This window comes from Tinamus guttatus, unplaced genomic scaffold (assembly GCF_059628265.1).
Source record: "Tinamus guttatus ecotype Peru unplaced genomic scaffold, ASM5962826v1 Tinamus_guttatus_pri_ptg000004l, whole genome shotgun sequence".
NCBI lineage: Eukaryota > Metazoa > Chordata > Aves > Tinamiformes > Tinamidae > Tinamus > Tinamus guttatus.
In genome coordinates this window covers 5,791,489-5,815,825 of record NW_028288538.1, presented here as the reverse complement: position 1 = coordinate 5,815,825, position 24,337 = coordinate 5,791,489, and the positions used below count along the sequence as shown (strand labels likewise).

The 24,337-nt window shown below is 47.1% G+C and overlaps 1 protein-coding gene across 1 annotated transcript; it reads right to left on the bottom strand.

Annotated features, from left to right (window-relative positions):
• Window positions 1–2,015: 2,015 nt before the first annotated feature.
• Window positions 2,016–18,353, bottom strand: FAM174B (family with sequence similarity 174 member B). Its single transcript, XM_088537731.1, has 3 exons — window positions 18,041–18,353; window positions 11,286–11,417; window positions 2,016–3,862 (listed from the first exon to the last, which is right to left on the bottom strand). The coding sequence occupies exons 1-3, from the start codon at window positions 18,325–18,327 to the stop codon at window positions 3,859–3,861; spliced, it is 423 nt and encodes a 140-aa protein (XP_088393857.1). The 5' UTR covers window positions 18,328–18,353; the 3' UTR covers window positions 2,016–3,858.
• Window positions 18,354–24,337: the final 5,984 nt, after the last annotated feature.

Here is a 24,337-nt window from a genome sequence, read left to right as displayed (position 1 = left end):
CCCGCTCCCTCCCTCAACACAACACTCCACAAAAGGCAGTTTCAAGAACGTGTTTAATGATGGCAGTTTCTGCTGAAACACAAGATGTCCATTCAATACTTGTCCTACCAATTTTTCTTTAAAAAAAGTTTTGGTCACAGTGACAAATTTTCTTAAACATTTTTTTAAACAAAGTTCAAGCACTTTCACAAAATCAAATGCATGGTCCTGATAACTCATGCAAAAACTCCTCTAACAAAAGAAAAAAAAGAAAAAAGCTTTAATGAAAACCATAGCCCACAACCCTGCAGAGAATATACCACATACAGTGAATTAGAGGAAACAGTTATGAGCAGATCACTGAAGTGCATTAGTGCTTGTTATTCTTCTACAAGTCAGTCTGGGATAAGCATTGACATCTGTACAAGTTGGCCTTCTAGACAAGTGTTTGCAGCCATCTCCACATCTGCAAGGGAAAAAAAAGGCGGGGGAAACAAAACCAAGGCTCTCCATGTACTTCGGACCATCTACCGGCGGCTCCGCTGCCAGGGCTGCGGTTGGAGCAGACGTGCGGTTCTGCGCCGGGTTCCTCCTCCACGGCACCGCGGGCCCAAACAGGAGGCAGCCTCTAGGCTGCTCCGCTGGACTCTGCTGCTGGTCAGGGGTTTTGCAAGCAGCGCTGAGCTGAGCTGCAGGCAGACATCCATGCAAACGTTTCTCTTTGCTGTAACAAAATACACCTTTAAAAAACACTCTTGAGCAAAGCAAGTATGCAACACGAAACAGCAGCAAATACTAAGAAATGTTACAGTCACAATCACACTAATTCTGCAGTGTAAGATACACAGAACATTAAAGTAAAACATTCATGTAGTGGTTAATGGCTTTTCTTCTCCAATGGACTGCTAGACCTACCTCAACTCAATGATCCAATTTAAAACTATGTTTTAAGCTAATTCCTACCATTAAAAAAATATTCATATATATACTATTAGATGAGTCACATCAAGTGCTCTTAAAATCTTAACTAAATATAGCTATAGAATATTTACCTAGACACTTTAAATCACATACAGCAACTTCTGTAGAGAGGTAAACATTGCCTCACATTTGCAACAGCATCTGAGTATTGAACCAAGCTTTCGGGTTAGTTTTAAAGACCATGAACAACTGGCAAGGTGGGTCTTGTTTTCCACCAAGCAGCTGCCGCTTCCCTCCAAGCTCTCATTAGCTTATGGCATCTGGCTTGGGACCTTCCAGAGGAGCCAAACGCTTCCAGAGGCAGTCGGCCCGCTTCAGCATCTTAAAATTAATGTCTTCGATCAATACAACCCCTGTCCAGCACTGAGATTCAGGCACACTGTGGAAACAGTGTGATTCTTAGCCACAAGCAAGTGGAGCAGATGGCCTTTGCCAACCCAACTCAGCATGGGACCTGGCTGGATCTACTAAAAGTCACCAGAAAAACTCCTGACAACTTTAAGAGACAATTCTTTCTTGGAAAGAAGTACCCTCTATACACTCTTACCTCTTATCTCTCTCCTACCTAACTAGAGTTTGTCTCTCCTTTGTGAAAAGTTTCATTCACTCTGCGCTGCTCTTCCAGGATGCCTCATACTGAGCCCAACGTTTCTGGCACAAACATGGACACAACCACACGATGCCATGGTGTTTGCTCAGAGACACCATTTGGGCCAGTCTGGAGCATGGCTCTTGTCACCATCAAGCCAGACAACATCAGTCTTTGTGCTAGCTCCCCTTCTGCAAATACAAACAAGGTTTTAACCCGTCTTTCAGTATCACCGCCTTTACTTCAAAAGGACCCAATCTGCCTAAGAAGTTCAATCTCTGCTCTTAAATTCTTTAATCCTGAAGAGATATTGCATTTCCTTCAGAATCATCCAGCCTAGACCTGTAGCATGTTTTATTAGTGGGGAGAATAAGAAATCCCCAAATTACATCTCAGCCTACAGCATCACTCAGCCGCTGGTCACGGTGACTCCCACCGGTGAGAAGACGGCTCGCTTGGCTCCTCCAAGTCTCACCTCTTAGCTGACACACTAAATATTGCTTAGTAACAGTAACACAGAATGACTCAAATTCATTCCATGAATGAAAATAATGTAGCATTTTTATATCGCCTTGATGACTAATACTAATGCAGCGGTCTGCTGTGGGATTTTCACACCCAGGCTGGTGGCCTGGTTGCAGAGCCTTTGCCGAGTCACTGATAGGGAAAACGAGCTAAGCTATGGGGAAGAGGCTCTGATGAAAGCCCGGGGCTGCTAGAAAATAACCCTTTGCCTCCTTCTAGTGACTGCAGGACCCAAGGGAACTGCTCCGAACTGGCGCAGGTAACGGTATCATGACAAAGCAGCTTCATGTCCCAGCAAAACTCAGATCTATCAGCCTCCTTCACCCTCCCAAAAAAGGCAACTCCCACTGCAAGGAGGGTGCTTTGCCAGATACACTGCAGTCTCCTTGAGACTCCTTGAACTGCAAGAGGCTGCTACAGGCTCCAGCAAATGGTGGGACAATCCTAGAACAAGTAGAAAACACACAATCCCCAAGAAAAGCAAGGTTCCAGCCAGCTTAAAATCCCCAAAGGAAAAAAGGCATTAAAGGGTGCAGCAAGGAGAGAATAAACAGGTCAAGGGGAACTCATCTGAACAGCATCATGTGGTTGCATTTTAGGAAAACCACAAAGTAGAGGAACTGAACTAGTTACTTCTGCCCTTCCTAGCAAGGGTCTGGAATGTATGAGAGCTTGTGGTCTCCTGCACACAACCCATCCAGATGCTGGTAATCTAATTCCCGGGGTGTCTTTCCACTCCTCTGACCTCTGCAGCATGAGGCACAGCAGGGACTAAGGGTTAAAAATACATCCTTGAGTTAAATGGGATTGGTCAAGCAGGTAGTAGGGGAAAACTTCCAGTTTGATAATCTTATTTACATGAAACTTGCATGAAAAATAAGTAGTGTTGTCTTTCTGCAGTCTAACCCTTTCATATGAGGACTCTTGTGCAATATAGATGACTTACGGCAAGCACAAGACACAGGCTGGTATAAAACGCTGTTTTACGCCCTGTTGGAAGGGCAGAAAATTACAAAAATATATCTTCTTTAATCCAATATTGTTGTAGTTTAGGGCATGTGTGATTCTTCCTGTTTCCCTGCGGTCTCATTTATTTAAGTTGGCCTGATCAGAGCTCCTTAGACAATGAAAATGTCATTATGAAAGTTTAGTGTCATTGTTAAAAAAAAAAAAAAATCAGTAGCAGGTCACAAAATTTTACTACACAAAAAAACTCTTCCTCAACCTCTTCCATCCCTACCCGACCCCACCAAAAAACCCTATGCTAGACATAATGTGGCATTTCTGCATGGCTTGCATTAGCACTTAGACAAAAAGTCACTTCTGTAAGGCCCAGAAAAACACACCTGATCTTTAAACACATGATCTGTTTAACAGTGACTGAAGTACTGAATTAAGATTTTAGAAAACAAGTCCCTGGGGCAGTTTTATTCAATCTTCCTTTTTGTCCTCCTTCTACAGAACATTTTTAGACCCTAATGAGCTGCAAGTCTGCACCCAGGGCTGCATCTCTTAGTGACAGTGCAACCTCTTAAAACCAGAGAGCTGCGTTTGGAAGGAGGAACTCTAGTCATTCCAACGGAGGGGTGTGGAAACCAGGGAACTGAACGGTGACATTTTGGTCAGAAGATCCTGCTGTACAAACAGCTCCTCAGAGGAGGTGAGGCTTGTTTTGGTCTTAACGCTGCAGAGATGAAGGCCTCCCCTTTCACAGTCACGGCTTCAGCAGGTCCCTCGACAGCAGAATGACATCTTGCAGGGTACCAACAGTCTGCAGAACTGCTTTACCTGGAGAGCATGAAGAATTAATACAGTCATAGGAGGTTTGCAATTAAATAGCTCATGGGCAAAGATGAGAACTGGCGTGCAAGGTGGGGAAAAAAAAAGCCACAAAAGAACAGACAGTATTATTCATTCTGATTGCTATCACTTCCCTCCAGCAGCTGATTTCCATGGTGACACTGGACACTGATTTGAAGTTAACACCATGCTGGGAGAAGCTAGATCGAGTGAAGGAAAAAACCAACAGAGCTACATCAGACAAAACCCTAATGCTGAAAGATCTTGTGAGCAGCCCCAGCGCAGACTAGAGAAGGGAGCTGCTATTTCACAGCGGTCAAAATGGCATTGTAGACCCCCTGCTCATTTCCACCTCACTGCAGCCTTGGAAGAGGGTGTCTGATTGATAACCAAACGTACAGACTATCCTACTTGCTAGAAATGCTTCTTGACATCCTACTGCCTTAACTGGCTCAGGGTTTAAAAGGCAAAAAGAAAGTCATCTTAATATGAACTTCTTATACTCTGATGGATCAGGTGGGAGCCTTCCTGCAGGACTGCACTGCTGCTGCAAAATTAACTGAAGCAGCCAACAGACTGCTGTGCTCCGTAAAAAGTGTTATGGCCCAGTGAGGAATGAAACCGGCCTTCAAAATCCAATAAAAATACACTTGTGACCATCCCTTTCTTCGAATCCTTCAGTCCCATGGGAACACCTTAACATCAGCACCAAAGCTTTGGCAACTGGTTGCATTTATAGTAAGTGATTTGCAGCCCCTTTGAATGAGAATAAAAGACATATTTTCTTTACAAACAACTTGTCACTGCTGCCTTCTGGCAGGGGGGTAGAATAAGCTGCTACAAACTCCAGTGCAATTGACCTAGTGCCACCCGGAACGGCCCATGGCTTTCTCTTGCAAAAAAAGGAAAAGAATAAGAAGAATAAGAGAATCACAGCGCCCCTTTGAGAGCAAACACCTTGCTGAAGCAAGCGAAGACTACCAGGCTCTGCGAGCTGCACACACCAATACTGTAACTCGCATATCTCGCAGAGAAACTCCCCAAAGATTCAAGCACATCAAAGGTTGAGCCTTGCAACGGCGATAAAGATATTTGCACGCAGCTCAGGGCTATCCGTTCCCGGGAAAGGGCTGAATCCAGACTGATGGGTTACACCAGCCTTTACACCTGGTGCACCCTTCCCCTGAAACGTCCTGGAAGCTCTCAAAAGCCCTTTAGTGCAACAATGCCTGAATAAATGTTATTGTCCCCTTCCCTCTGCCCATCTCCCCGCCTTGCACATAAATCCTTTTGCCTTCAAGGGCACTTTGGAAGATACAATTCTAAAATGCTTCTTTGTTTTCCTGGCGCTGCTGCTACTAAAGGGAAAAACGACTATCCACGTGGAATACAAACGGAGGAATTTCACTTAGCCTTACAGGATGAAGGGAGGTTTCAATCTGCCCAGAGAAACACTTGTGGCTTTCTTTCAGTGCTTATTTAGGAGTCTGACATCTGGTTTGGGAAACTTCCAGCTCTGGGATTTAAATTCCAAGTTCTTCTTCAACTCCGGCCTCTCACGTGGCGCGGATGGCCCTGGAGTGGAAAGGCTCCGCGGGGAGGGCTGTGAAACGCGCCCAGCTGGGCCCCGCCAGCGCAACGGGAACAGATTGCGCTGCCGCCGAAATAGCCGCGTTCGGCGGGGAGAGGAGGCGCTGCTGAATATTCCACATTACTGAAGTGCTTTCAAAGCCTTTCATGCGCCAGGCGCAACAGAATTTATTCCGTACTTGCTTTCAATTTTCTATTGAAGCTGACAAGAAATCCCCCAATGAGCTACACTAAAGTTAATAAGCTTAATAACCTAACAATTTTAATTACCTTTTCGGAAACTGGCTCTTCTTGCGATTGTTCTGATTTCTTTACTCTTATTACTCAAAACAAGTGGAGTGCTCTGTGATGGGGGTGCATCCTAACACCATTTTGTCTATAACCTTCTACTTTACTTTGCTCTTCTCTTGAGTATCAGAAGGAAACGACTTGGTCTGAAGGATCTACGATTTAGCACCACCAAGCAGAAGATCATGTAACCTCATGTGCAACTTTCTTTCACTTTTTTAAAAGACAGTGTTAAAGGAGCAACTAGAAGAAAATTTTAAATCAAGGATCTACTGGGATGAGAAAGAGCACACGTAAAGGATAGGATTAATTTCAATTAATTTCTCCTGCTCCATTTGTTCATCAATGACCTGGATGAAGGCACAGAGTGCTCCCTCAGCAAGTTTGCTGATGACACGAAACTGGGAGGAGTAGCCGATACCCCAGAGGGCTGCGCTGCCATCCAGAGGGACCTGGACAGACTGGACAACTGGGCGGTGAAAAACCTCATGCAATTCAACAAGGCCAAGTGCAAGGTCCTGCACCTGGGGAGGAATAACCCCAGACACCAGTACAGGCTGGGGACCGACCTTGTGGAGAGCAGCTCTGCAGAGAAAGACCTGGGTGTCATGGTGGATGATAAGTTGACCATGAGGCAGCAGTGTGCCCTCGTGGCCAAGAAGGCCAATGGGATCCTGGGCTGCATTAAGAAGAGCATCTCTAGCAGGTCGAGGGAGGTGATCCTGCCCCTCTACTCAGCCCTGGTGAGGCCGCATCTGGAGTATTGTGTCCAGTTCTGGGCTCTACAATACAAGAGGGATGTGGAGCTGCTGGAGAGAGAGTCCAGTGCAGGGCCACAAGGATGATCAGGGGCCTGGAACATCTGCCCTACGAGGAGAGGCTGAGGGAGCTGGGCCTGTTCAGCCTGGAGAAGAGAAGGCTGAGAGGGGATCTAATCAGTGTCTGTAAGTACCTCAAGGGAGGCAGTGAGGAGGCTGGTGCTGGCCTCTGTTCAGTGGTGGCCACCAACAGAACTAGAAGAAATAGCTGGAAACTGAAGTATCAAAAGTTCCACAGGAACTTAAGGAAGACTTTCTTAACGGTGAGGGTGACAGAGCACTGGAACAGGCTGCCCAGAGAGGTTGTGGAGTCTCCTTCTCTGGAGATCTTCAAAACCCGCTTGGACGCAGTCCTGTGCCACGTGCTCTAGGTGACCCTGTGTGTGCAGGGGGGTTGGACTAGATGACCTCTAGAGGTCCCTTCCAACCTTCACCATTCTGTGATTCTATGATTCTAATTTCCCTTCACTTTCCAAGGTTTACAGCAAGTCTAATTCCCTAATGAAACATGAAAAAATATCTGGCATCTGGAAAATGATGACCAAACCAGTTCATATGGCCTGAAAAACAGCTCCAAACCAGTTCATATGGCCTGAAAAACAGCTCAACAGAGATCTGTGCAGCTGAAGACTGAAGGATTTTATCAGAGTTGGTGATGGATAAACAAAAGTCCTTATTCCATTTGTTTTCTCTGTATAGCTTCATCCCAATTTCAGAATAATTCTTCATCTCTTTTTCCTAATGCCTCTTTAAGAGTAAACACACACAGAATATCCTCCTCCATATTTATATATATGTGTGTATATATATGTATATATATATATGGAATAAAGAATGGTTTTCATGATGCTTTTCAAAGCAGTGTTAATGCCCAAGTGATTTGGCATCCCTGCTCTGTGACAATCTTTGATTTATGCTTTCAGCTTCTTGTCACATAGACACCGAGCTCTCAGGATTAGAGAAGCCATTGCCAGAACCGCTTCCCTGCTACTGAAACGAGATTGCAAGAGGGGCACCTAATCCAGCACACACACACACACACACTTTGCTCTTGTAAAAGGCAGGCAGCGGGTGGCTTTGCATCCGCAGAAGGGGTTGTGTTCGGTTAAGATTTTGAAGTGTTCTCATTAGCCTGTTCTGCAGAAGGAGGGTGGTTATTCCTCACCGCTCCACAGCCCAAAGGGAGTGGGGCTGGGATCTACAGGGAACACAAAATGTTAAAGCATCCCCCAAAAAATACGGCAACCTTTATCGAACAGCCCAGTTTACACTGTCTGCTGTTCTCTGAGGCCTCATGTAAGGCTGGAAACAAATACATGCGAGGACAAAGCACTAAAGGACAGCAAATTAACTGCCTGAGAACAACTGGAGAGGCATGTGCCACTTGTCCCCTGCTGCTGCCAGACAGTGACTGCCATTTAACTAGGCTGCTGTTTGCACGATGTAGGGCAGGCTGCACAGAATCTGAATCACTCCCCCAAAGCCAAGCGCCTGGCAGCAGCGTGGAGGGGAACCCCAGGCGGAGCCTTTCCATGTCCTCCTCAGAAGAGATTTATGCCACAAACTCAAAATGAGACTCTCTGTTCACAACTTGCCTATCAGCCAGAGGAGCAGGTTAGCAGAGGGAGTCAATGTTCAGATTTTCTCCTGCTGCTGGTAACGCCAGAGATCTGAATGCAGGTGTGTCCAACAGTGCACAGGGGAACACTTGAACCATCTCAGTCTGCCAGCAGCCAATACATCCCTTCAATCCTCCTCTTTGGGAAACTGGTTCCCTATCCTCTGCATTCTAATGTTTTCTCCAAAGACTATCTGTTAAAAACACTTTGGGCACTTTCTCAGTGGAAAGACCTGACCAAAAGCCATTGAAAAACAGACCTTCTAAAGTGTGGGCTCGCTTCTTCAAAATTTCACAGCCTTGAAATAAACAATGAACAAGCCAAAAGATTACAGATAACCTCATGTGATATTCTGGAGTCAGAGAGACTTTGATGGCTTTAGGTTTGAATGACTACAAGGAGGCTTTTGATGTGGATATGGCAATGTATACATTACAAATTGAATGACAGGTAGTCCAGTTAACTGGCAGATATTTCAGTACTACAGGGTTGCAAAGAGATAAAAGAATTAAGAAAATCAGAGCACTGGCTCTCACCAGCCATTGCACTGCCGCAGTGGCTCCTCACACAGCACTGGGCTGTCCTAGGTTCAGCCAAAAGCAATCCCAGGAACAGGAAAAGCACCTAAGCGCTGAGGATGCAAAGCAGCACCTGGGCAAGGTCACTGCCAGGAAGGGGCCAGGTGCCTGCGGGACCTTAGGCCAGGGAGATGTCACTCCTAGGGGCGCTGATTGAATCAGAGGAACGGCTGCCACCACCAACACAACCTGCTGGCAAGGAGGAACCTTGAGTACCAAAAATAAATGGAGAGAAGCATAAGATATTCTGGCCTGTGGGCACTTGCAAGGAGGTGCCTGTCACTCCTTGGTCCCCTTTCAGAACTGCGGCCAGGTCACTGCAGCTCATTACATGTTGCTTTAGTTATGCTGAAACAGCAGCATCTTCCCATTCCTTATGTGACCTAGTGACACCTCTGCAAGTTCAGCTCAACATGGATGATGCACTTTACTTTGTTTTCTTTTCTTTCTTTTTCTTAAGCTAATGAAGAGGGGCAGACGATTCCTTGAAGCAGCAGTTTAAAAAGTCTCCTTTAAAACAATGTAGGCATTGGTGAATATTCAAAGCACCCTGTAGCTCCAGTTGTGTGCATTTATAACCTCTATTATTCCAGCAGAGGCCGTGAAGGTAGCTCTCCTCATACTATCTAAACCTTCCGACACTGCATCCAGCTGCAAAGTGCAAAGGAAGCCTGAGGTGGCACCAGGCAGCTCTTCCCTGGACATGGAGCTCGAGGGCAGCAGGGGGAGCTCCGAGCGAAGCCCTGTTCCAAGTTCAAGGCCTCGACACTCAGAGGCCGCAGTGAGATGCTCTCCCTGCAGCTCGCCCTTTCCAGCTGAGCACAAGGGCCTCTGAAGAACCTCTTGACCCTATCAACGGTCGAGCTCAGCGATTCAAATTTGGAAAGAAAAGTCTTCAATGGTGTCAAGAGGCAGATATTGGGCATGTAGTCTCCAAGACGCACAAAGGAATCGCACTGCTCAGTACTTCTTGTGGCAAACGTATCCTCAGAGAAGCTTTCCCATGCTCAGTTCTGGTAAAGAGCTGTCTGTAAGACAATATCACCCTCTAGACTGAGGTAGCTCTGAGCTAAAAAAAATAAATATTTCTAAAGCAGCACGGATTTCTGAAAATGTGGAACTTAATAGCTGTTGTACCGGGCGGAGAGGAGGAATTCCCACAGCTGGAGAGCGGACAGGCTGGCAAAGAATCCAAAATCCTGCTGTCTCCAAACGGAGCATCACGCAAGCTGAGGAGTCATTTGTACTGCTAAGGAACCCGAGAAGACCGAGTAACTGCAGTGAAAGCATCAGTACAGCGTGTGCTCCGGGGGAGCAAAGCAGGTAAGGCGACTACAGCCCTCTCATGAGTCAGACTGTTTCCAACAACTCTCCTCTTTGTTCATCCGCTGTTCTACTATTAGACATCTCTTCCTGAAGCACTGCCATGATTGAGAGTCTTCTGCTCTCTGTCTTCAGAAAAAAAAAAATCCCTCTGATCTTGCTACCAGAAGTTCACAAAGAAAAAGTACTCAGTTATTTCCACTTGTTAAGAGGAAGAGGAGCAGGAGACACGGGCTGTTAAAGTAGACCAGGGAGAGGAATTTACTCTCTGCTCCAGCTTAACGAAGGCCAGTCCCGAAGTAAAAACTGCCTGAGAGAGAGCACAGCTGAAGCTGTCGGTGCAAACCCAGGAGAGCTACAGAGAGTGCCAGGAATCTCCTCATTACTTGCACAGCACAGAACAACTGACACCCTTTGTTTCATGGTTTCCACTCTTGCCTGCTTTTTAAAGAGGAATAATGAGGTTATTTTGAAAACGGCCAGCAGAGCGTGTGGTGCTATGTGTTTTACATGCTGGAATACTTGTGCTTGGAACAAACGTATTGTTCCCCCTCTCCAAAGTTAGGACATGGGCAACATGGGTAAAGTCTATTAAATCTCCAGTTACGATCTGTCAAGATCTTCAGTTTTATAATTAGGAGGGTTGTTTCAGCCAGAGACAAATATTTTAGAATATACCTTATTTGGATGAGAACGCAACTCGACTGTTATAGATAGTTTGATACAAACAAAAATAAGAGATGCAGATATCCTGATGCTATATATCAGTGTGCAGAATCCTTATGTGCTGAGTGGCTGCTATAAATCTCCTGCCTAGAATAGGCACCAAAAGGTTGGGGCTGTCATAGCACTTCTCTCTTAAAAAGACAAACGCCTTTAGTGAAAGCTCATTGCTAAGCGGGGACTGTTAACAACACTGGTGAGGGACAAATGTCCTTTCTTTATGGCAAAAAAAGACACGAGAGGAGGCCCAAACCCAGAGGTCATGGAAGCTGTGCCCGTATTTCCCTCCCAGCCTTAGTGCAATAGCAGTGCCTGGGAAAACAGCCCCTGACACAGAGCCCTCCATCTAGTGTGCACGCGTACACGACCTTGCACAGCAGCAACTGTCCACAGGAACTGCCTAAGCAAGAAAATTTCAGGCTCTTAGACTTTCCTGACTATCTGGGGCAAGCGTGTCCTGCAGAGGCAGTACCTGTATTTCACATCAAACACTGTTGAGTCTTCGTCCTCGTCGTCTTCTTCGTTCAGAGGAGCCATTTCCACCCGCTCGGCCGGGGTTGTGATTATGTCATACTTCCTGGTCTTCTTGATCCTCTTGCCAGACCTGAAACACAGAGGCGGGGAGGAGAGGCGGGTGTTTATAGAGGAGCCTGGACACATTCCCTGGGGACCCGGCCCCCGACACCGAACGGGGCCGTTTGATGGAGGGGCTGCGGGGCCGGCCTGCACTCCCTGCCCCTGCCTGTCCCGGCACCGTTTGGGCCAGCCTGGAGCCCAGCTCGTGTCACCGGCAGCCCACACAACATCCGTGCGAGTCGTGACAACCCAGACCGCGACCCTCGGGTGTCCGGGCATGCGCACCGCGTCCTGCTGCCGCTCAACGAGTCACACACCGCCCTCACAGCAGGGGCTGCTAAAGCATTAGGGAACACATTCAGATGAGAAAATACAGGTTAAACCCCAGTTCAATCCAGGACTGAGCAGGTCCTCACCCTTGGGATGGAGTTTTTGTGTTTCCTCACTGTGTTGAAGAATAGGTTCGCACCAGAAGCATGGAAAAAGCCATCTCCTGCCATCTAATCTTTGTAGCAATCTCTGCTGCTGTGTCACGTAGAGCACAGGGTGTTTTGTTCTCTTACTCCTGTTGTTAAAACAAGCAATTTTATATCCAGTGCAGTGGGACTCTTAACCCAAGCACTTGAAAACGCTTTTGAAAATACCTCTCTCCAGCGCTCTGCTTTCCAGCCAAGACCTAGCAGCAAAGTGACACAGGGAACCCTCATCCTCCAAGCAATATATGGCTTTTGCAAGAAACATTTACCCAGGCTGTAGACCATAAACACACATTAAGACTGAAGTGTGTCTGCTTGCGGGAACAAATGAAGCACATTGTTGCTGCTTTGCTTATATCACAGTAAGTTCTTATGTTTTTAGGGCAGCCTACCTGCATATCAGGCCCGTTTTGCTGCAAGATACCCACACTCACTCCCTCTCTTAGAAGATATATCTTCTCCTGTGGAGTTAGCAGTAATTCTGGAGTGTCTGAAGCAATTACTGCAGAATAGGTATTTTTAGAAATGGAAAATTAGAACCCTTAAGCCTCCGGCAGTTAATTAGTCTTCTATTTGGGCTATGTTTTAAAGAGGACCTGGGGCAGAACTCACAACACCCTGATCCACTAATCCTCCACAACCCTCCCTTAACCACAGACTCATTTAGCAAAGGGCAGAAGGGTTTTTTTGTTGCTGGCATTTGGCAAAGCTGCTTCAAACACGTGTTTGCAATAGGCAGGGCAATCGGCTCTGTCCTTGCCTCTTCTTCCTCTATTAACTCCCCATCATTTTATCTTGCTAATGTGATTATCAGTAATCTGCACTTTCCAGCGGCTCACACATGTTCACTTCAACAAGTTCCCTAGGTTTCGTACACGCTGAATAAATAACCTGAGCTAACATTAAAGGAAAATCTCGGGAATCTCCCCACAGGCCAGCAAAATAAGCCTGTCTGCCAGGAAACCCCGTTGCACGTTAGGACCGCGAAACCTCAGCAGGATCCATTTAATCACTGGTGACTCTGATACAGAAGGAAAAACACCTTGTCTGCTGCGTGGGACCAGACAGTGTCTTTTGTTTGCAGGCAGACAGCAGAGCCAGCAGCGTGGCCAGGGTAGGAGCTAGGGCATACAAGTGTTTCCTGAACTTTCCAGACCTCTTGGAAAGGATGAGGATGTGTTAGAACTCGTGGGCAAAAAAAAAAAAAAAAGCAGGCAAAACTTCCCAGCTGCGTTTGCTTTGCTTTCTTTGAAGCAAACGGAGTGCTGGAAGCTGCATGCAGAGCACACCCCTGGCACAGTGACAAGCTGAAACACTCCCCGTGTGACTTAGCCTGGGTTGGAGAGGTTTGGGGTATTTCAGTGCTGAAAACCATCTTCCATGCGAACATGGAACTACCATGAGAGAATAAACGCTGCCAGGATCATTAACCTCTCACTTTAGCCCCACATGGCAGGGAGGGATGGCACACGAAGGCGGCTGGAGCAGAACGCTGACTTTGTGCCTCTCTGTTTTGACCGGGGGCTATTTGGATCAAGCACTGGTCATATGCAGCACTGCATCCTCCTTTCCGAGGCATCATGTGGTGGAATAAATGCTCCAGTCGACTCACTAGTTCATTATGTTATTTATGTCTCTAATCTATTTTAGTCAACAGCCTTGATACTTAAAGATAATGCTTCTCTTGACCCAGAGAAAGAGGTCTCAGCATTTCTAATGCAGCATTAATGCTTCTTGCCTAAGGATGCTGAAGGCAGGAATTGCCCGCTGTAAAAAAGGGGAAAAAAATCACCACTGGAAGTCTAATTAAGCCAGCTACAACTTTCCTCCTACAACTGCAGCAATGTTATATAGGGAATGGAATTGGGACCAGACTATTTGCTATTAATGGGCTCTCTAAGCAGTTAAAACAAACAAGCAAACAAGAAAACCTTTATGGGAATATAAACCAGGGGAAGCTCCAGGCTTAATACTGGCTGATGAGTTGGACTGGTGCTATTTCATTACTGTTCATCTGTCTGGTATCTCCGCTCTCTGGATGGTGCTCTATGCATCAAGATATGCATTTTAGTGTAGCAAATTGAGAAGGCTGCGTTTTCTACATCCCATCCTTGAGAATGAAGATGTTGAGCCACAAAGAACAGAACAGCTCATTTGCTCAGCTGCACTGCTAACAGGAGGGTCAGAGCCTATGATGGGGATAACTTCAGGACTTTCTAAAAGAGATATTATATAGTTCAGGGAAGCAAGGATGCCTGACAGGAACTAAAACACAGTCACCCCCGTCTGGTGGTCAGCACCAGTGCACCTGTGTGGGCTTTCAAACATCAGAGTGCAGTCTCTGACACCCGAGAAGTGCTCAAGAATCATCCTTGAATTGCTGGAGACACATGTAACCTACCTAAAAGCTTCAAGACAGTGAATCCTAAAGAAGGAAAGAGAATTAATCCTCTGTTCTGACTATTTGCATCAGAGCTGCAAAGAGCCCAGACAACATCAGATTTTGAAGTCCTCTCCGCTTCTTCTGCCAGTTTGCTCTCATGCTCACATCGGGAATACGCAATCCCTCCGGAGACAAGACCCCTGAGAGCCAGGACACACGTCTTGTTTGTCATTCTCCCCTCCATGGCCCTAATTACATGGAGCTTAAAAGAAGTTTTGAACGTGAGGCCAAGTCTGTTTTATCTTTTGTTTTGTTTTCCCCAAGGTCACTTTAATGGTGTGGTGTTTCCTTCCCATTCCTGCCAACCTCCTTTTCCGTGCGGAGCGCCCTGGCTCTCACACACGCAGTTGGCCCTCAGGATCCCTCGGGTTAAGCCCTGGACACCCTGGAGCGATTCCCCAGCTCGCAGCACAAGGGGTCTCATATCCCCTCATCACACACCTGAACCTCTCTCCTCTCCTCAAGCTCAAGCTTTTGTTTTGCAATTAACAAAAAGCTAAGTCGAAAATGTTATTCGGGGAAGAATCAAAACTAAATAGTTTTGTTCCATGCAATGTAACAAAGCAATGAGTTACAAAAGAAGGAGGTAGCTTCGCTCTTAAAAGTCTAGATAAATATCAGTCGTTCCCAGCTCAAGCTTTGTTCATTCTAGGGCAGGTCAAGACACATAGCAAACACTATTACAGCTTTCTGCAACTGCAGCACGGGGTTGTTTGCAGAAGGCACACCAGCAAAAGCAACTTATCCAGTTTCCCCAGAAGATATCCAGTCTGCCCATGCAGAGCTGTGTCTGGAAAACAATGTTTCCTGGGAGCTGATCCTAACTGTTGCATTGTGAGATGAAATGAGCTGCACCGGGATGAAAAAAAATGGTAGATTAAGAGCAAGGAAACGTAAAAATCAAAAACATAGATCACAGAGTCCATACTTAGCCCCAGGATCTGTTCATAAGCCATTTCTAGAAATTGTGTTCACTGTAATCCAATTTACCCAGCTTTCTGATTGAGAGTAGCATGAACGTTGGTCTGCTATGGAAATGGTGTTGCTTTGGGAGCACGCAGTGCCCAGGGGTATATGAAAGTCCAGAACTAGCCACAAATATATTAGGCTTTGCCACACGCAGACTATTTTGGCTATTTGGCTTCCTGGTCCACAGCAGACACAGAAAGGGAAGGGGAAAGGAGGAAATTCAGATCACTTTGGTAGTGCAACGTCCTAAATCACAGGACCACCAAAAGGATTTAGAGCATAACAACCCCAGAAGGAATGAACAGGCTTCTCTCAATATTGTCTTACAGAGCTGGAAAGCCCCAGACACATCCAAGGCTGCTCTAACCACAGATCAATAACGGGCCTGTGACAGGAAGAGCTGGCCACTTACTAGTTAATTTCATCTCTGCAATCCATATCTAACAGGATAATTTACTTCCAGCAATCCAGAGTAATTTCACAGTGAAGGTTTAATCAAAGAATGGAATCCAGCAAAATCTCTTTAAATAGGAATCCATGACAGTTAAAAAAAAAAAATCCAGTGCTTTTGACTAAAGTATGAACAAAGCTCTTATTCTGATGGAGAAAAGCTTTGCATTTATTGAGGGGGAATCCCTTATCTCTTCTGCAACACAGAATTCTCTTCCAATCTAGTTTGTGAGCTGTGAGTTTGACACAGAACAAATGTACCTGTTGGTATTCTTGTCTTTGCAACTCAGATAACTGTACAAACAAGTGCTCTTTCAGAATAAAAAATAAAAATGAATTTGAAAAGCATTCAAAGGCCTAAAGCATCATTTTTCATTTTCACTTAGACAGTCTGTTAAAGACAGAGGAGAGACCTGGGAGAGCATTTTTAATGCTCCATTAACTCTGCCCAGTTGCACAACAATAACTTTGGCATGGGAGAATTCATCTATCCTTCCCAAGGTGACTTGAACCTGAACCTGGTTTTGCTGATTTATTGTACAGGGGAAGGTCTCTGAGGGCTCTCGCTCTGCGTTCTCTGGCTGGAAATGCTCAGGTCGGCCGTCCTTGAAACCAACTGTTCCCTCTGCCCAGCGAGGGGAAACTGAGGCAGGGGGAAGGAAAGCTGGAGAACTGTGGCTACAGCCTTTCATTCTGCACTTGCTATTTCATAGCTCAAACAACCCACACTCATAACTTAACAAGGATGGCAAGTGGGTGACAATGATTAAGAAAAAAGTGTTTTTTACTTGTTTCCCTTTTAACGACTTCGGTTTAATGAGCAAATTCGCTTACACACAGGCCTTGTCTTTTGCCAGCTATTGCTATGCACAGGAGTTAATTGTTTAGTAAAACACCAAATTGTTTAGACAAAAATATCAGTTCTGGTCATCTCAGTCTCCAAAGGCAGAGTTTATGCTGTTACTGCAACAAACATTGCCCTTCCTGCACTGACCGACTTCAGAAACAGGAGAACCAGAGCAGCCACCTGTAGCCATCGTGTAAATGCAAAAGCTCTGCCTGGAAAGGGAACAAGGAAGAAACTGCAAACTCCACTCGCCCGACCGCTTCTGTCACTGGAGCCCGTCGTGCTCCTCCTCCTTCCCGGAGCGGCTCCGCTTCCTGCGGAGCTTCCTCCGCTTCCCAGGCGCCTTCCTGCTGCCCCTGCCTAGAAATGGGCCCCGCTGTTACCTGCGGTAGGTTTGCAATCTCCTGCTGCAAAGTCAGGCAACTTGGGTTGTCAGCTGCGTGAGAAAGCAGCAGCCCTCGGTGCACAGCAGGAACTCCAGACGTTACCTTGGAATAACTAATAATTAACATTAACAGTGCCAATTTGAGCTTTAATATTTGCTTTTCCTCTGCAACAAGCCACCAGGGAGACTGGTTTCCTAAAGCCATGGAGTTGAATTCCCCCCCGTTCCTTGCAGCAGGAGGCTTTACCTGAGTTTCAGGGGCTGGCAGGGTACCTTGAAGCACGTGCTGGCTGGTTCCCAGCGCTTCTCAGCTCCACGAGCTCCTGGGCTCGTCTCCCCTTTAGCGGTAGGAGCAGGATGCTGCATCCATCAGCAATGGACCCATCTGAAGCCTGGGGAAGTTTTGGTTCTAGAGCACCAAATGTGCTTCCAGGCAAAGCGCTGCTATGGTCTGAAACGACACCTGCTTTGGGCCCGTTGCATCTCCTCAGGCCCAGTCTACCTGCTCCAGCGTAGTTAAAGCAAAACAAAACGACGGTCTCCCATCCCCAGCATGAGGTTCTGCACCATCAGCACCCATGTCCATACGCACAGCTGTGTATATCCTACGTCACGCTTGGAAACGGCCACCCGAAACGGCCGAAACCCTTTCTGGTTTATTCTAATGCAGAGAATCATAGAATCATTGCGGTTGGGAAAGACCTCCGAGTCCAACTATAAAACCAACAGCACGTGCCTGCTAAACCATGTCGCTAAGTGCCTCAACTACATGTTCCTTGAGCACACTGCAAGGATGCAGGAGGGGGAAAAAACAAGAAAACACGCTAAGCCTTCAAAGGAGGGTTTTATCTCAGGTCGGGCTTTGAAAATATTATCAGTAGGTGAGAAATGCAACAAAACCTGGAGCGCAGAGGCTGCGCTTGGGGCAGGGAAAGGCCCCGTGGGACAGGACGCGTTTCCAGCTGGTCCCCGCAGGCCGGGGCCGCCGCGGGCCCAGCCGCCCCGCTCCCCACGGCGGCGCCCAGTGCCGGGAGCCCCGCGCGGAGGCCGCGGGCGCGGGGAGGCCGCGCGCGGCGCCTACCTGAAGACGCGCAGCAGGAGGCAGGCGATGAGCGCGGCCGTGAGGGCGCACGCGCCGATCACGGCGGCCTTGAGCGCCGAGAGGTCGCGCAGCAGCGCGGGGACGGGGCTGCGGCGGGCGCCGCTGCGCGTGGCGGGCGGCGCGGGCGGCTCGGCGGCCGCGCGGCTCCCGTTGCCCGCGGGCGGCGACGGCGGCGGCGGCTCCTCGCGGTTGCCGCGGGCGCCGGGCGGCAGCAGCAGCGGCAGCAGCAGCGGGACCAGCAGCAGCGGCGCCGCCGCCCAGCGCATCGTGCCGCCTGCGGCCGCGCCGAGCCCCGGAAGGCAGCGGCGGCCCGGCCCGGCCCGGCCCGGCCCGCCTCCCGCCGGCCTGCCCGCCCTCCGCACCGCGAGGCGCCGCCTCCCGCGCGCGCCCGGCCCGGTTCGCCGCGCGCCCCGGCCCCGCTGCGCCTCGGCTCTGCCCCGGCGCGGAGCCTCCTCGTTCCTCCTCTGCACGCCGGGGCTCTGCCGCCTTCACCTGGTCTCCCCCACAGCCGCTGGCATCCCGGGGGCACCCTGGTTTTGGTGGCTTTCCCAATGTCTGTGCCCATCTGCTCGTGTTGGCTCCTGGAGGCCCCCATCCGCTTTACCCTGTCCTGAGGCTCATGGCGCCGCTGCCCGCAGGGTCCTGTCCTGGCGCATGTGGGTCTCCCAGGTCTGTGCCTGGTTTACATTGGCCTCCCTCCAGTTTCGGCTTCCTCGTGCGGGTGCCGAGGCCCAGCGCAGCCATGGGGTGCAGCCCCCCTGCCCTGCCCCATGTCTCTGCCCCTCAGCACCCCAGCCATAGGTTGAGATCCTCATTCCAGGGGTTGTGTGTCCGTGACATCCCTGGAGGAAGGGAGAAATGGGAAGAGGGGAGCCCCAGGGCTACCCCCATTGCTCAGGGCTCCTTCTGCTGCGGGGGGTTGTTGTTTGTGGGGTCATCACACGTTGAAATGTGTCCTCCAGTTCTGAGTCAGAGCCCGCTGCCTCCCGAGCGTGTTCCTCACCCACCCTCCTCATTTGTTGCCACCATTTGGGGTAAACAAAGACCATTTTTTCCTAGGATTTCCTATGTCTCTCCTTAACTCACCTCTGTCCCCAAGTCTCTTTCAGACTCCAGGATGAAAAGGAGATTGTCTAAGTAGTCTCAAATGACAATCTCTCCTAACTCGCTAAGGGACAAGCAGCAAGGAGTGGCAAGGTGGGATGCTCAGAAGAAAGCCTGACTGTGTTCCCCCAGCAGCTATGGAAGAAACGGGTTGAAACGGGAAGGATGAGAATGCTGACCATGAGCAGCTGGATTGGGACCTGTCACGCGTGTTGTCCTGACTGATGGACATGGCTCCTTGAGGCAGGTCTGCCTGGCCAGTGCTCGTGTGCCTTGTTATTCAAGGGTGCCCAAGGCACTTGCCTGCTGGTGAGGCTTAGTGCCATGAACAGGTGGGATGGTCCTTAGGGGCTGTTCTATAAATACAAATCTGGGTCTTTCTGCTTGTATAGTGTGGCGCTCACAGTGCTTGTATTTCCCCATGGTAGCTGCAGTTGTTGAATTAAATAAACAAAGGATGTGCTGTTAAATATCCACCCCTTGGTGCACCCTGAAGCATTTGGAGAGTCCACTCCTAACTGTTCTTGAGACTCGGAGGGGCTAACCCCTAAATTTTGATGTGTGCAATGTGCAGAAGGTCCCCATAGCTGTCCCTATGAGTCATATTTCCAGCTTGCTTTCATTGCTTGCTTCTGTGCAATTGCAGGTGGGGCCTTGTCCTTGCAACTGCTGTTTTTCTTGCAAATGCGTGGTATTTCACAGCAGCTGGGAAGCCTTCTGAAAAGCTTGAGCAAACTTGAAAAACATTTTGTTTTAAAACCCGTCTGCTTCCTATAGATGCCACCAGCGTTTGGGGGAAGGAGCTCAATTATGTTGTTTTGCTCTGTTTTCCCCTGGAGATATCTATCTAAGAAACAGATTGACTAATTTTATCTTTGCATGCCCATTAAATCAATGGGGTAACACTAGGGATCAATATGGCCAATGGGTTCCTTAAGAACTCATCTGTTCCTTATTCCATGACCATTTCCTTGCCAATAACAACAATTTTTAATTACAACATACAACATCTGTCCAAATATAAAATGAAGTGATCACAGAGTTCAAACTGTGATCTATTTAAATGGGCATTCTCATGGCATACACCTCCTTGTGCTGCCTGTTCGACATTTTGTATCTGTAAAACGGAAGGAATTTCTAGAATGGACTTACTAGTTTTTTTCTGCCTTCAGCAACAAAAATATGTTAGTCACCCTCACTTAGGCTTCAGGTTAATTGATTTACTAGTATTTGACCTCTCTAAGGTAACAGTGGTCATTAAGATTCGTGAAAACCGTGGTCCTCATTCTGCAAATCAGCCCCATGTACTGAGCGTATGAACAGCACCGTTAACGCAGCCAGGCAGAATAAAGAAGGGGAGCCCATGATCTGCAAGATATAATTCATTAGCTTTGCTCTCCAAGGTTTGTATTAACACGAGTGTCACCACTGCAAGATACGTCTCATGTCCAGGGAGGCAGGAATGTTGCCACTGAAATAAAAGGAAAACGGAGAAGGGGGGAGAGAGAAAGAGTTTGTTTCCTTCCTGCTGGGTTCAGTTCAGCTGTGCCTATACTTCAGGGTATTATTTATGTGAATGTGTCACTGAACTTTGGAAAAGATATCGGAGAAGTCTGTCTGCTGGCCATGTCCTATAGGAAAGGCAGGAGTGGAATAACGCCTGGTTCCTAGGCCTCCCCAGCCAATGGGGAAGCTGTATCCAATGCCACCCACTCTGCAATAAAGGCATCCTGTGTTTTTTGCAGGAAGTTCTTCGGGATGAGGCAATTTTGATATGTGCAATGTGCAGAAGGCCCCCTGAGCTGTCTGAATCAGTCATTGTTCCAGCTTTCTTTCATTACTTACTCCTGCACCGTTTCCAAGATGAGGCCCTAGTTTATTTGTGTTTAGGGAAAAATAAACAAACAAAAAAAAAATGAAAGAAAAAAATTAAACAGCTGGGCAGGAGGTCGAATTGGGGATGCAGATTCTTTCCCAAACGTTGGGGTGAGCTCCATGATTTATTATTTGTAAACACCGACGTTGGTCCTGCCTGTTTGGAGATGTTTGCCAGCTGCTCCTTTGCCTCTGTGAGATTTCACTCTTTCATCTGGCACTGCGGGGCCTCTTGCCATGCAGTGTCTCTCCGTAGGAAACAGGGAAAGTTGTAGGGGCTTCCAGCGTGAGGACCATGTCCAGCCCCTTACAGAACTGTTAAGACTTAGGGTGCGCATTTTGCTCTTACTTGCTCGGAGCTGAGGACTCAGCTTTGCGGAGGGTGGTTCAGGAAGGGTGGGCAGCACACAGTCCTCTCGGGCAGGAAAAACGGGCATTGGAAATGGACCACGTTTGGTGAGTGTCCTGGATCTTCTCCTGCCATTGATGCTTGGCACCAAACTGGCAAGGGGCTGGGCAGCTTTGTAACCCTAATTGCTTTGCTTTTAATGTAACCAGACTCAGTCCTGAAATACCTACTCTGCAAGGTTACGAGAGTGTTTGCTGGGTTGTATATCTGCCTCAATTCCTCCAGAATGGTCACTCTGAAACATCACTTCCTTGACTAGCATAAACCAGGCAGCGGTGGATGCTAGATCTGGTGGCACTGTTTGGCTTTTATTGCTGCTTTGGTTTTCTTTTCTTTTCCTTTGTTTTTTTTTTTTTTCTTTTGATGTTGTGCTTCAATCTACTAAGGCTTTCAGCTGAATGCCAGCGCAGCAAATTAAAATTTATTGTCACTACAGAGTTCCTCTATCTGACAAGATGCAATTGTACTAGTATGTATGGTGTCAAACATATTCCAAACAGTCTGGAAATTACAAAGCTCAGGATTTTTCTGTCTTCTTTCTGATCCCCCTGAGATGCAGACTTATGCCTTTGGGATGTACTGATGCTCAAATGTGAAAATGTACAGTTAGGAAGAAAAGGAAGGTGGTGTCCATGTGCAAAGTGTAGCTGAGTCCATTTGTACCTTTGCTCTGTCCTCTCCTTCCAAGGATCTCTGTGACCATGGATATTTTTCGAGGGTGTGTGTGTTGCACCTAGCCATTCTGTTGCTTCTTTTGGCAAAGCAAAATAAAAGGATTATGTCTTTCTGTGGCCTTCTTTAAATGTTGTGTTTGGAGCCTGGAGGTCCTAGACTCTCCATTCTGCAGTGCAGTGTGCGTGGTGCTGAGGAACTGTTCAATTACAATTTAATTAGATTTTGTTCCTTAATTAGGACAGATCGGGCTTTGTTCCCATCTGTTCAATAGAAACCTCAAGCGACTGATTTGCAGGAAAATAATATTTGAGCTCTGATCCATTTTTTTATGAGCTGCACAAGGTATTTAGTGTAGTCTCTTCCCCTTCAGATGTTAAAGAGGCTGAACAAGTGGAAAATGGACTGGCTTGAAAAAGGCACAAAGCCCCAGGGGATGGTGTTGCCTCCTGAGGACCAGCATTGCAGCTAACTTTAGACAACACAAACTGATCCAGCTGCCCCTGCTATCTTCACTTCTCCGACAATTTATGTTTCTTTGGAGCTGGAAGAGGGGAAGTTTGCTCCAGAAGTGAAAAACTAAACTAGCGTCAAGAAATAGCATCTTGAAAAGGAATCATGAAATGTAATGGAAGGGGAAGAGGGTCCTGGTTCCAACAAAGATGGTGTAGCAAGAGCTTCCAGTTCTTCAGCCTAGCAATATACTACAGCCATCCAAAGACTCAACTTTCAGAATAACACGGTACTTGCTCTTCATGTTAACTCTGTAACAAATAAATAGGCTGTTAATGAGAGAGAGGAAGATGCTTGGAAGCATTTTACCCTTAAAGTCTCACCCTTAAAATTGCATTCAAAGTGGGAAGCAAGGGATCCAAAACCTCTTTCAGATGGCAATATTCAAAAGAAATATTTGCAGATTGTTGCCATACAGATCATCTGCTCCTCGATTTTAAATCAGCTTTGCCATCCTAGACACATATTCTCAAGATACTGATGACTTTTTAAGTAAACATTGAGGTGAAGAAAGCATCATTTTTATCGTATGGTTTCAGGGCTTTTATTTATTTATTTATTTATTTTTGTCTGTTTGTTTTTGTCCTCATGGACACTTTATTGATATTTTGCATGCCATTTGCCTAATTTGGGAATCATCCCTGGATCCTGATGTGGAATGTGGGATTTCACAACTCTTCTTCAATGACATCATGTGGTTTGCTCGGAACACAGCAGTAATAAATCAGAGCTGGAGGTTTTACTAGTCCATCTGTAATATGGACTGTAATAAAAGCCATTCAGATAAAATATTTGGGTGGGTTGAACTAATTTGGGGATGTTAGGATAGTAAATCGTGTTTTCTGTGTTATTAACACAGAGGGTCCTATTTGAATAATAAGAAAACTAAGTCCTGGTTAAATTACCCCCAAAATTTAACCCCTTAGCAGTGGTTAATGTGAAGGCCTTCACTCTTACGTACTTTGGGAAATTCAGAGTCACTGAAAAATGCAGAGAGTAGCTAGTTTCCTTTCTGATGAGAACCTACATTTGTTTCTTGACATAAACATGGACCGTGGGGAGAAGGCTTTGCTGATTGGAGGGGTGGGAGCTGGTTTAGCTTTTCCCCCTGCCGAGCTGTTCTTCCCGTTTACACCTATTCAGCATCTCGATAAATCTGAGCTTTCTCGAGCAATTGTGCTTCCTATAGAAGAGCCTGGCGCTGGCTAAACACACCGAGTCGGAGTGTTTCCGTATGCAATTGCTTCTGGGAATGGCGCATTTCTACATGGGTGCCTCTTACAAGAGCATCCCCATTTGTGGGAAAGGCTCTTTTTGCATTGCTTAGCAATGCATATGAAGCTCGGGCTGCCCTTTCCTTCATGCTCTCTGATGGCCTCCAGGCAGCACCCAGATGTATTTTCAGCATTCAGAGTAGAGGAGAATTTGCAAGAAATTGCACAGAGAAGAAATAAGCAAAGAATTCAAAGCTGGCTAAATTGTTGGAGTTAGGCAAGCTGGATCTGCAAGAATGAATATGTGTTTCTGTGCAACGAATGAAATAAATACAAAATGAGGCAAACTGCCTTCCCAGGATTTTTCCTAAAAGTAATACACCATAGGAACAAAGACCAGAGCTCCAGTATGGCAGGAAATAAAGTGCATAATATAAAGCACTTCATGAGCACACCTCTGATGGATCAAAATAAAAACCCAAGCTACTA